At 41.7% G+C, this 12,816-nt stretch overlaps 1 protein-coding gene across 8 annotated transcripts in view; it reads right to left on the reverse strand.

The window, feature by feature from the left end:
- Positions 1–12,816, reverse strand: part of FRMPD4 (FERM and PDZ domain containing 4) — an 849,154-nt gene that overhangs the window by 185,250 nt on the left and 651,088 nt on the right. For 6 of the 8 annotated variants that reach the window (XM_082717070.1, XM_082717077.1, XM_082717073.1 and 3 more), the window contains one exon: positions 11,020–11,136. The exons of the other annotated variants lie outside the window; for them this stretch is intronic. In XM_082717070.1, coding sequence (XP_082573196.1) covers positions 11,020–11,136 — 117 coding nt within the window. The remainder of the gene's footprint in view (positions 1–11,019; positions 11,137–12,816) is intronic. 8 annotated transcript variants of the gene reach the window in all.

Genomic DNA, 12,816 nt, shown 5'->3' on the forward strand with positions numbered 1-12,816 from the left:
ATTGCTCTGTTTTAGAATGCCATCCAGGAGATTATATCACATTTAGTGCTCCTACCTTCTTGGGCTCCTCTAGATTATGAGTGTTTTACCACTGCATTTAAGTGATATAAACAAAAAAATTCAGTTCATAGTCAACAAAGCCAAATTTGTTAAGAATTTTCTGTTGCTTGGAACTCACTAGATTACCAAACGATGCTGTTTTCTAGTTCAAACACACTATTTTATAATGATCAATGTGAGGCCAGGCCCACAGTATCCAAATGGTTACCCACCATTACATAACTAGCACTGAGAAGAACTAGGATCTTAGCCCAAGAATTTTTAGTTTTTACCATCCAATTTCTGCCCTTTACATTGTAACTACATTACCCCCGAAATTCACCTTCATTACATCCTGAATTTTGAACAGCCAATAGACAAGCATAATAAGATATGAATTTAATGACAAGGATGTGATGATTTTTCAAGTTCTCAAGGTTTTATTAGGAAATACGTGCTTTATCAATGTGCTCAAATTCTGTTAGTGAAATTCCTAAAATAGAAAGTTCACAGGGGATCATGTTAAGTCACTGACTTATCGATCATCGTTTTTTCTAACAATTTACTGAATATATTGCTTCAGATATAGTTCTATTCATGTATCTATTACTTCATCCATCCATCTACTCATATCTACATACACCTAAAGATTTTTATAACAAAGACTTATTAAGCATCTACTATTGCCCAGAAAATATTCCGGGCAGTGATAACCAACTCTGATTAATCTCCTGGAGAGGAACAGTCATGAGTTTTCTGGAATTTTTTGGACTGAAATTAAATGGTATCAATATAATGAAATTAATAAATCCATTTAACTTTTTGTAAGATCTAAGTAGAAATGTAGGCTTAATAATGTGGGAAACTGAATTTTAATCACTGAACTAAAGGATAAGAATTAGCTGAGGAGAAAAGAGAAGGAGTGAGTTTGGAGAAAAAGAAGGGGGTGCTATCACAGAAGCCAGGAGAATCACTTTGAACAGAACATCACCAGAAATGAAGTGGGGACTTCTATTTGGGAGCTTTATAAAATTTCCCCATAAAATGAGTAGTATTACTTCAAAACACTATGGACAATTAACTTTTTCAAAGTACAATGGGGCTGTTTCTCTGTAGACCACTGGTGACAACAAGTTGCTATGTAATTTTCACATCCCTAATAATTATTTGCACTTGCATTTGGCATTCCATTGTGACTGGGTTTTATGTTGCTATTGTTGCTCCCCCTTCAACCCCTCCCACAAAGGTGCTAGATGTTGGTGGGAGCAGCTGCATGCCCCGTGATCAGCAGATTCCTCTCCCTCAGTCCCCATCACAAGGGAGGGAGGGGGGAGTCATGATATTCTCACAGTGAAGGTTTTACTTCTCTGTTGACTTTTGATGATGTTAACCCTACAACACTCTTTAGAGGTAGATATTGGTTGTTAGAGCTGTGCAACAAGTTCCTGCTGACAGCAGCGCACCACAGAAGTTGGCCTTGCTCACGGTACAACCTAAGAAAACAGACTCTACTGATGTCTATGCTAATTTCCGTCATACATAAAACTAATGGCAACTTCCCATCTCAAGGGAGGGTTTTATAAATTTATCAGACAGTGAAACAGAAATACAAGAATGAGGTCAAATGCAAGATATTCCAGAGTAAGGTTTGGAAAACAATTACATCCCATAGGACAAAGGTGGCCCGCAGTTTCTTTTTGTAAATAAAGTTTTATTGGAATACAACCACATCCATTTATTTGCATATTTCCTATAGCTGCATTCATACTACAGTGGCAGAGTTGCCATGATCATTGTCAATTGCTTTGAGTTGTGACCAAGACCACATTACTTCCAAAGCCTAGAATATTTACTGTGTGGCCTCTTACAGAAAAACGTTTGCTGACTTGGCCTACAGAAAAAAAGGCTGAGAATGGAGGAAGAAAATTATGTACCTTTTGATGAGAAAACCCATCCATAACAAGGCAAAGAGAAGACTTTCTGAGAGAGTCGAGAGCTAAAAGCAACCTGTCCTCTTTCCTAGGCCTTTAAGGAAAATGCCACATGAAAAAAATTATAAGAAAGAAATCAGGAGGTGAGATTGGGAGGTGAGGTATGAAGGCTAATCAGTCTTTAGCATTTATAGCCTTCTAAGAAACAAGAGTGAATGAACAATCCTGTCATATCCTTTCTGACTTGTATTCTTTCCTTATATTGGCCATCAACCTACCAAAAATGATGACAGAGAAGGAAAGGGCAAGATAGGGCCCTTTCCTTGCCATTTTACTACAGTCAACAGCAAGCCAAAAGTAGGGAGTTTTGGTAGAGTGTGCTCATACCGAGAAGTAAAATAAAAACCGTTAACTTAATTTTGTGTACCATTTCGACTTTTGGGGTTGGAATGAAATACGTATAAGTGTATAAGCTATGAAATACAAATTGTGCCATTTCACTGATTCTGCACAGAGGGCAAAGCTCCCATGTTTGCATATAAAGCTCACTTTGCATCATCGAAGGATCATCAGTAATATTCATGCTAATAAATTAAAACTTCTAATTTTAACTTAATGAGAATGGTGACAAAAGGCAAATAAACAATTATGAAATATTGACAGACCACAAAAAGAAGGGAAACCCTGTAAATTTTTAGTGTATTTGTCTTGCTCCTTTTTTTCTTTTTTTCCTCTTTTTTATCTTGCTCCTTGAGTAAGGGGACACTTATTTTCATTTTACAATGGGTGCTGACAATTAAGGGGCTGGCCCCGTGCACTGACCAACACCCTTTAAGATCGACTTGTCTGCTTAGAGAGTGTCTCCTAGCCATCACAGCCTGAGCTGCTGTGGCCAACCGCAAGCTCTTGGAGCAGCTGAGCGACACACTCCACGAAAACAATGGAGTGACATGCCTACTCACGACGCAGGCTGATCCGTGTGTCCACTGGCACAAAAGAGCAGTGCCACTTCTCATCAGCTTTGCGAGGGAAGAGACTCATCTCCAGAAAGTGGCCATTGCCAACAAGGTTTTATTCAGGCTGTGAGAGGCAAGAGAGGACAAGGGCTCGGCAGGGAGCGCGGTCGCCGACCCCTGGGACACCACAGCGAGGCACTGTAGATCCAGCCCTCCTCTCCTTGGTGCGGGGGTGCAGACAGTCACGAAGGGACACCTGCCACAAACGTGATACTGTGTCCTCTTAAGTTCAGTCGATTTATTTGGCAAAAACACCCACACCCGCCAGTTGGCACTTGGCACTGGCCAGAATTTCCTGCCTGTGTCCCAGCCTTAGGCGAGGACATCAAAATTGCTCTCTGCAAGGGTTGGCTCAAGCCAGAAAGAAGGGCTCCAAAGGCCACTCAAAAGAATCGAGAGGTGGTAGCAGCCTCAAGCTACTCTTTCAATTACAGGCTGTGACAGAAACCTGGTCACCCAGGTGCTTCTGCTTTTCACAGTTTGGCTATCCCTGTGATCCTGAATGGCCTTTGTGACCCACTTCGTGTACATCCCTAGAGGGTGCTAAAAAATGAAAAAAAAAAAAAGAAAAACAAATGAGAAGAAAGAACCAATCCTGATCACCACCAAACCGGCTGTCCACAGTTCTGCGTGCCATGCGTATCCCAACTCTTTGTCACTAAGTGGCCCAAGGCAATTCAGGCAATTACCAAACCTTCAGCTCTGTTGGCTTCCTGGACAAAAAAAGCCAGGAGAGTTTGAGGGATTGATGCAAGAGAGATGGATCGGTTATGTGACCCCGCCACATTTCGAGAACAAACGCCCAAGATGGGAAGAGCCACTGATACAGGCGAAGACTGCGTCGCATCGCCCTTTCCACCACATGCCAAGTTAGAGCCGGAACGACAGTCGTTTCCAAAGCCTTACTTTTCAAAGGGGCTCCGGCAACTCTGCAGACTCACGTGCTAGCTGGGAGGAGTAATTACCAACTCAGCAGATAGGTGCTTTGTCAGATATGAAAGAAAACAAACCTGTTTCAGTGAAGGGAATAAACAGCCCCCGATGTTCAGCCAGGGAAGCTTGTGCGCTGACAGGACGTAATTACCTTTCATTGCATGTAATGATATTATCACTTTTACTTTGTTCCTCCAATTCCAAAATTATAATATACCTCCCTCGCTTAAGTGGATGCTTGGGTTCCTCGGGAACTCATTTAACTCAATGGCATTTGCTTTTGCCATGAGGCAATTATTTGCATTTGGTGAAGAATTCATCGTGTGTCCTTGGAAGCAGTATGTTTTATTTAAGTGTTCTTCATCACAGAAACCAAAAAATGAGGCACACCGCCTCTTTTCCAACATAATGCCGATTTGTAACTCTTTGAAGAGTTAAAAAGTCCCCAAATAATCCATCAACCCAGCTCGAATACATCTCCCCTATTTCCAGTTAAAAAGTTCCCAAATAATCCATCAACCCAGCTCGAATAAATCTCCTCTATTTCCATCCATGTCACACCTTCCAGTTTCCACAAAGAAACTTTGGTATTTCATTCCCAGAATCAAAGGGTAACCACCTATGTAATCGCTCAGATCCATTTGTCCTTTGTTGGATGCTGGTTAATAATTCGGATTAATGAAGTAGGAAATGGATGTGCCATTTTGAATATGAAAATAATACAGGGGGTGGTGGGGGCTACCACAGTATCCAAATCCAGCTTTACAACTTTAAATTTTCAGAAAAGGAAAACATTAAAAGAACTCATAAAACGGAACAAATGAAGGGACTGATCCACAGAATATGAGCCAGACTCTCTTCTGAAATCTTGGGGTAAAAGCAAAGGAAAAAACACCCCAAGATTAACCCTCTTGGGGACATACTAGGTAAAGCCAGGGGAACTACTCGGGGGCTCAAACTTAAGGATGAAGTAAGGATTTGCTGTTTCTATTTCCATGATGACAACAACAAAATGCTATCACAGTGACTTGAAAATTCTGCTTGGGATTAACAAAACGGGGAGGTGGGACCATACGCTGCTTGCATTTCCTCAGATGATTCTCTGCTGGAGCTAGAGAAGTCAAAAAATACCTTTCACACTGACTACGGAACTGACTGGCAGGTGGGAATGGCTAGACTTTTCCCACGATGGGCAATGTCCATCCTGGAGAACAGAGTGGAAGTTTCCACATCTCATTACAAATTTCCACTATTCAGGTTTCAGGATTGAACTCTCTTGCATTCAGAAGATAGTGACTCGGTTTAATTGCCCACCATGGGAATTGCTGGCAGAGTAACAGAACAGTATGTCTGGTCCAATAAGCATGCAGAGCTACTTTTTGTAGGCTTACAGAAGACGACGACGAAGACGAAGAAGAAGGAGGAGAAGGAGCAGAGGAGGAAGAGCAGCAAGCCTTTCAGATGCAGAACTTGAAAATGAGGGCATGTATTTTTGCAATGACCCTCCCGTCTCCTTTCCCACCTGCAATTGCTATCCCCAGACTCCAACTGGGCTGGCTCTTCATTAACAGCGATCTTGCCAACAAGTGCTCTAATATGAATTTTGACCATGTTTTAATTTTCCTTTCAATCTTCAAAAGCCAAAGTTTCAAATTCATGAAGGACATTTCTTCTTTTGTATTAACCCTTCCGACCCGCAAAGTCCAACCAGAGTGTTTTTACTGTTTAACAAAGAAATGGGATATTAGGAACTCGCTGCTCCCTATTCTCTAGAACATGTATTATATGTCTCTAAGGAGGTAAAACAGATCTTGCACAGTTGAGAATGACAGCAGGCCCATCACTTCCACTGTACTCTAAGATCATGGAAAGTAGGAAATTGTCTTACCAATCTTGGTATCTTCAGCATACACTCATGTTCAATAATGTTTGGCGGGTGTATGTTGGGAGGGCCAAGGAGTGCTTTTAAAGGAAGCACATGACCAGACCACCCGGCGGATGGGCCATTTCTAAAGATGCTGAATGGGGAGGGTAAGCCAGGGAAAGGTGGTGGTGAGCGTGTAGGGCTGCGTGGTTGCTGGGATGGTGATTAAGGCTATGGATTATAGGGGGCATAGCATGCATTAGACTCCATTACAAAGCCAAAACAACTGAGGCTTTATATTCTGATGATGAGGAAGAAATGCTAGTCTGACTACACAGAGGATGTGGCAATGCCCAGTCCTGGGGAGCCTCACCTTCTCCCCAAAAAGTAGATTCCTCAATGTAGCTCACTATCTCCCTGGTCAGTTGTCAAGGTTCAATGAAATCTTTGGTCTCGCAAGAATTTTCTGAACTTGCTTTATCTAAATCAGATCACATTAGGAGCCAAAAGAGGTGCTATCCATAATTATGTCAGAACGATAATCATAAACCAGGACACTCCTGGGCAGACAGGGTTATACGCCTGTATCTGCACACATATGATCTATATCATCTATATGCTATATCCATTTGTAACTATATCCACAACTACACGTGTATCTGAATCAAGAGCTCTGTTGATATCTACATTTCTATCTACAACTGTATCTAAGCTTTATGCATCTTGATTCACAACCACACGGACATCTGTTATTTATGGATGCTGTTCTTAGAGCAAACATTGCAGAGGGCCTCAAACTCGCTATAATTCTTTCTTTCTCTTTCCTTCCATTTCTCCCTTTCTCGCCCCTTTCTTAAAAGGACACTCTTTCCTGAGAGTCATTCCTTCCAGTTCCAGTTTCTCTCTTCCCGTCCAACTCTCTCACTTCCCCTGCTTACATGGTCATAACAGGAAACTGACAAACTCTTCCTCTACATCTCCCATGTTTCATAAACAATATTCACTGTTGCTCAAACACATGTATTTCCTGTTTTTCTGACAATACTAACAAAAGCTGTCCTTTTCTAATGCAGAGTTGGGTGTATTTGACCAGGTACATGTGTAGACATTTGGAAAACCATTTGATGACTCTGAGTCTCACTTTTCTCATCTGGAAATAGGATCAATATTTCATCAATTAAATAAGGGAAAATGCAATGGGGCAGCTGCCAGTCCTCTGGAGGAGAACCTGAAACTATTTCTTGGCTCTACCCAAGATCCAGGGTATGCACTGAATGTGTGTGTTCCTCTAAAATCCATTTGTTCAAACCCTAATCCCCAGAATGATGGTATTTGGAGGTGGGGCTATTGAGGAGAGGGTGGTAATTAGGCCACGAGGGTAAAGCTCGCATGATAAAATTAGGGAACTTCTAAGAAGAGACCTAGAGATATGATCCCTCTCTCTGTGTGTCATGTCAAGGTACAGAGAAAAGACAACCACCTCAAGCCCAGAAGAGGGCCCTCACCAAGAATCCAGGCTTGCTAGCACACTGATGGTTGATTTCTCAGACTTTCCAACTGTTGAGAAATAAAGTTCTGTATTTCAGCCACCCACTCTTTCAGAGTTTATTATAAACCCTCAAAAGACTAAGACAACTAGCCATCAGGATTTTTTACAGTTCCTGACCCTATTTCAAAGTGCAGCAAACCCTGATAACCAGTAGTCTACTGTCTATATAATGTTATTTAAGTGTTCATTAATATGTGCGTAATGGCATTAATTTTTTAATCCTATGCATTACCAGCTTTTTTTAAAAATAAAACTTAAGGTATTGATTCCACTCTAAATAATTGGGGATGGGAAAAAGAACACGAAATTTGAACACATTTAACTACCGTGGGCTGTGTTCTGAAGGACTCATCAAGATAGAATTAGCTCATTATTGAGCTAGAAGACTCTAACTTTGAACATGGGAAGCCTGGATCTTCCCATAGCTTCATTAATAACTTGAAAGTAGTTGTACCACCATCAAAACCAATTGTATGATTTGGGATATCATTTGGATCCTATGACAAGATAAAAAAAGAGACATCTAACATCTTTCAAAGAGAATATGTAAAAGAGTAAGAAATTAAATGCAAAGGTGCTAATTACTAGCCACAGCTTAATTTTCAAATTGTTCTTTTAACGTACAAAACTAATGAGCAGAGATATACTCCACACTGCAAACCAGAGGTCGACAGAAACTTGAGTAATTAGAGTATTGCTCTGTAATGGAGGGAACTCAGTAGATAAGGAAAAAACCCCACAGGAATGATTCTCATTTATAAAACCCACTAGGGATAAAGAACAAACACCTCTGAAATCAGGTACTTGTTCTTCACATCTGAAAACAATGAGTCTGAGAGCGCTATGGAAACTTAACTTTTCCAGTTAAAAAAATCCTACAGATTCGGTGGCTCCATAGGTTGGGAGGCCAGCTCTTGATTTCTGTTCATGTCATGATCTTGGCGTTCTGAGATCGAGCCTGGTATTGCTCTGGTCTCAGCAGGGAGTGTGCTTGAGATCCTTTCCCTCCCCCAGCTTGGGCACATAAGCACACGCACCCGTGTGCACGCTCTGTATTTCTCTCTCGAGTAAATAAATAAAATCTTTAAAAAAAAATCATCTTACCGATTGGGAAAAGTGACACTGGTGACATTCGTTTTTAATGTTGCTATTTAGTGATCAGTGCAGGTTTCTCTATGAAGTTGCTGATTTACTCTTAACAGGTTTCAACAGCTGGCAGTAGGCCAGGGTAAATGTTACATTCACATGTGGCCTTGCCCTTAAAAATGTCAAGGACACGAAGTGAAATGCACGTGGCTCAAGTTAGCTGGGATTCTATGACCAACAGGCCCTGGTTTGTGTTTCCATTTAATTAACTGGTTTGGAAAGCACAGGAGCCCAAATCCGATGAGGAAACAGAAAAATCCATTTTCCTTGGAAAAGTCTAAGATATACCTCCATAAATTTATAATCCGAATCTTTTAGAAAGTACATTTCTTTGGCAGAAATTCTTATTGTTTTGAGTCAAAGCATCTAGGCAAGCTCAACTGAGCCAATTACATGAATTCATAATGATGTTACAAAATAGATAGCACAATGTAATCTGACAAAATATCATCTTTTCAGCAATATAAAGCACTTGGGTAAACTATGAAATGAACATCTCAGAGTCTAGGGTATAAGCAGAATTGTTGGTCTTTCTTCCAGTCTTTGTGCTTTCTGGGAGATTCTACTCCCATTGCCAATTCCAGTGCAGTTCCTATGGTAGGGCACCCTCAGGAAAGCCTTGAAGAGCCAAAGGCCACTGCCCATGGGCTCCCTGTAGTGGGTCAGGGTCATGGGCAACTTGAAACTTCCCAGAAGGCCAGGCCCTCAAGAATGAATTGTACTCTGAAGAGAGCTGCTCTCCCCTTCACAGGAAATTCAAGAAAGAGGGGAGACTTGGGCCGCAAAGACTGGAAATCTGACCATAACGTTCATATGTTTCTTGCATAGATTGCCTCCCATAATCACCTGGAGGTGCTGGGCTGTGCAAAGACCAAATCCCCAAAAACAATCGTAAGAAAGATTTTTAATCTTTATAAACATGATCCCCCACCTCACCGTGACCCTGTCTGCTCATAGTCCACAGTCAGATTGACAAGAGCAAAGAAATGCTGCCTGTAGTCTGAAAAATGCTTCTTTTGGCATCCAGTCTCAACTCAATTTTTTCGGTTAGGATCAAACATGCTTACTGATCTAAAATGTATTTTATTTTCTTTTTTTAAGATTTTATTTATTTATTTGAGAGAGAGAGCATAAGCAGGGGGAGCAGCAGAGGGAGAGAAAGAAGCAGGATCCCTGCTAAGCAGGGAGCCCAACGTGGGGATGGGTCCCAGGACCCTGGCATCACGACCTGAGCCGAAGACAGACGTTTAACCAACTGAGCTACCCAGGTGCCCCTAAATTTATTTTAAATATTCTCTTACTTAAGAATGCTGCACATAGCTTGTAAAAGAAAGCAGAGTGGGCCCTTGTTTTTTGATAAGTGCAATAGGAAAACTTACCTCATACAATTGCAAAAAAAAAAAAAAAACAAAACAAAACAAAAAAAAAAAAAACCAGAGAACTAGGGCTACTGATTCCTCCAAAATTCTTCGGTGGTTCCCTCCAAAAGGTAAACATAGAATTATCTTATCATCCATTGAGTACAATGCTAGGATATATCCACAAGAATTACAAGCAGGGACCTATACAGATACTTAGGAAGCACTAGCCACAGCAGCATTATTCCTAAGATCCAAAAAGTGCAGACGACCCACTTTTTCAATGACAGAAGAATGGTTAAAGACACAAGGTTATCTGTAAAATGGATTATGTACAATGGAACATTATTCAGCCCTGAAAAGGAACAAAACAGTTATATATTCTATGCCATGGAAGAAACATTGAGGACATTACACTAAGTGAAACGAGCTATACACAGAAAAACAAATACTTCATGATTTCACTTATACAAGATATCTACAATAGGCAGATTCATAGAGAAAGAAAGTAAAATAGAGCTTACCAGAGGGAGGAGGGGGAATGGGAAGTTATTTTTTAATGAGTACAGAGTTTCTGTTGGGCATTATGATGATAAAGTTCTAGAAATGGACAGTGGCTAATGGTTGTACGATGTTCTGAATGTACTTAAATGTCACAGAATTGTACACCCCAGAAAGTTAAAATTAAACAAAATTTACCTTTATGCTATATACATTTTAACGCATTAAAAAAAAAAGCAAAAAAAAAAAAAAGTCTAAAATCTTAGGCAGTGTCAGCGAGAGGAACGCATATAATTCTGTTAGCTCGTGTTTTTTATTACGAATAACCCAGTAACATTTCTATCTTGACCAATTCTACAAAGTAATGGAAATTGTTCAACTTTAGTTCTAGCCTCAGACAGTGGGTACCACTGGCCTTGGATATACTAAAGAACACTTTCGCTCTTTCTCAGAATGACCTTACTGTCCCGAGAATTATCAGCCTAACAGGGCAGATCACCAACTATGAAGCAACTGCAAGTCACAAGACATAGAAGACAGAGAAGATTAAGCAGCTCGACTGATGGCCTCCAAATGCCTATGAGTCCCAAATGGAGGCACGCTAATTCTGAGTCAAGGCTGGAAGTAGAGACAAAGAACAGGTAGAAGATTCCACACAGTTCAAGCCATCAGTTCTACCTACTTGATGAAGCAGTCTCGGCCATCCCGGTTCGCGGTCATCTCCCATCCATAGGGTGGCACCTGGTTCAAGCCCCAGGTGCCCGAGGGAGGTGGCCAGCCAGAAGACTTCGTCCTGTGGCTGGGAAAAGAAAAAAAAAAGAGAGAGAGAGAGAGAGAAAGAAAAGCATCATTACACCTGACTCCTAAACATTTCTTCTTAGACAAACACCAGAAGGAGCATGGGATTTGCTCCTCTCACCTGTGGGCTACAGGCTCAGCTGATTAAATGAATAAATACAATGAATGATTTTACAGTAGGTACCACGCTCATTAGTTCTCCTTATACTATCTTCCTTCCTGAGGTAAGGACATATATTCCTTTACACATATTCCATTTTACAGATGAGGAAACAACAAATGGCTCAGAAAGGTTAAGTAACATTTAAGTAACATTGTTCAGGACACGTTATCCATTTTAAACAAAATTTTTGCATACATTTTGGCAATGGCATCATTGCACTATACTTCCTGACCCCAGACATCAGGAAGTGTGGCAGATAGATATTGCATGCCATAACAATACATATATGTAAACATTGTTTTTATGGATGTGAAGCAAATAATTGGAAGCTACAATTCCCTGGCCTCCCCTGACCCAAGCATAACATTTCCACTTATATTATCCACATTCCTGTCAAAGTGAGCTATAGCCCAGAGACAAACTCTCCATTTAAGTTGCAGAGAAAATCTACACATTTGCTTTTACACTTGCAATTCAAACCCTGAATCTCAATCATCAGCAAAAGGGAAGGGTAGGCTATGGAGAACTTTCTAAAAGCCGGCCCTCCCAAGAGCAAGAGGAGAGGTGAAGTAATTGCACGTGACAAGCCAGTGGGACAGGCAGGGCGGCACAGTCACTATCTCCAACCAGATACTAAGCCCACGTTCTGGAGCGTGGCTGAGTCCTGGCCACTCCTCTCCACCAAGGACCTCCAGAACTTCCACCTTCTGCTCAACAACACTGAAAATTGCTTCAGAGCAAAATCACAAGAGGAAATACCAAGTGCCGTTTTTGGATCAGCCAACATCCTTCACTGTTTGGTCTACCCACACCACGTGAATTTCTGGATGGCCTTGGAGATCTTCCAGGCACTTGCAGATCGCAAACTGGGGTCCAAACGACGTGGCGTGGGTTGGGGAAGCAGGACTCACATTTAGGGAGCCTCGTGCTCAGCATCTGAGTAGAGCACCAGGGTGCCTCTGACAGGGCCCCAGGGACCACACGCACAAGGTGTACAACTCTGTGTGGGCAGCCGTCCAAAGCCAGCAGCACTCCCCCTCCCCCGCAGCAAGCATCCAAGGACAGGGTGTCACCGTTTCTGAAAGGAGGCACCTCTGAATCCCCCAGAACACAGGGCAACTCACCGCCACCTCACAGCCAATGCACACATCTGATCAGAACCCAACCCTTCCAGGCAGGTGAAACAAGCCCATTTCTAGTACAACTTCTAGACGGGAAGGATCTCACAACATTTAAACCACCTCTGCTGCTGTTTTTTAAACTTCCTTGCAGGTTTCCCACATCCTTCATGAAATGTGGTGAGCAAAGGTCACAAATCTAAAGCAGGGCTGGCGGATTTAAAATCCCACCACGGGAGCCTTTCTTGCCCCTAGACTATTAAAATACAAGACAAGGGCAACAGTTTCTGTTCCTCTTCTTCGCACGAAAGTCAGCAGGGGCAGTTTCCTCTTAGGTTTTATACGAATGGGCTGCTTCCCTACAGTTGGAGAACCCTTCAACTTGCCATCCTGTGGAAAA

This window comes from Mustela nivalis (assembly GCF_964662115.1).
Source record: "Mustela nivalis genome assembly, chromosome: X".
NCBI classification, from domain to species: domain Eukaryota; kingdom Metazoa; phylum Chordata; class Mammalia; order Carnivora; family Mustelidae; genus Mustela; species Mustela nivalis.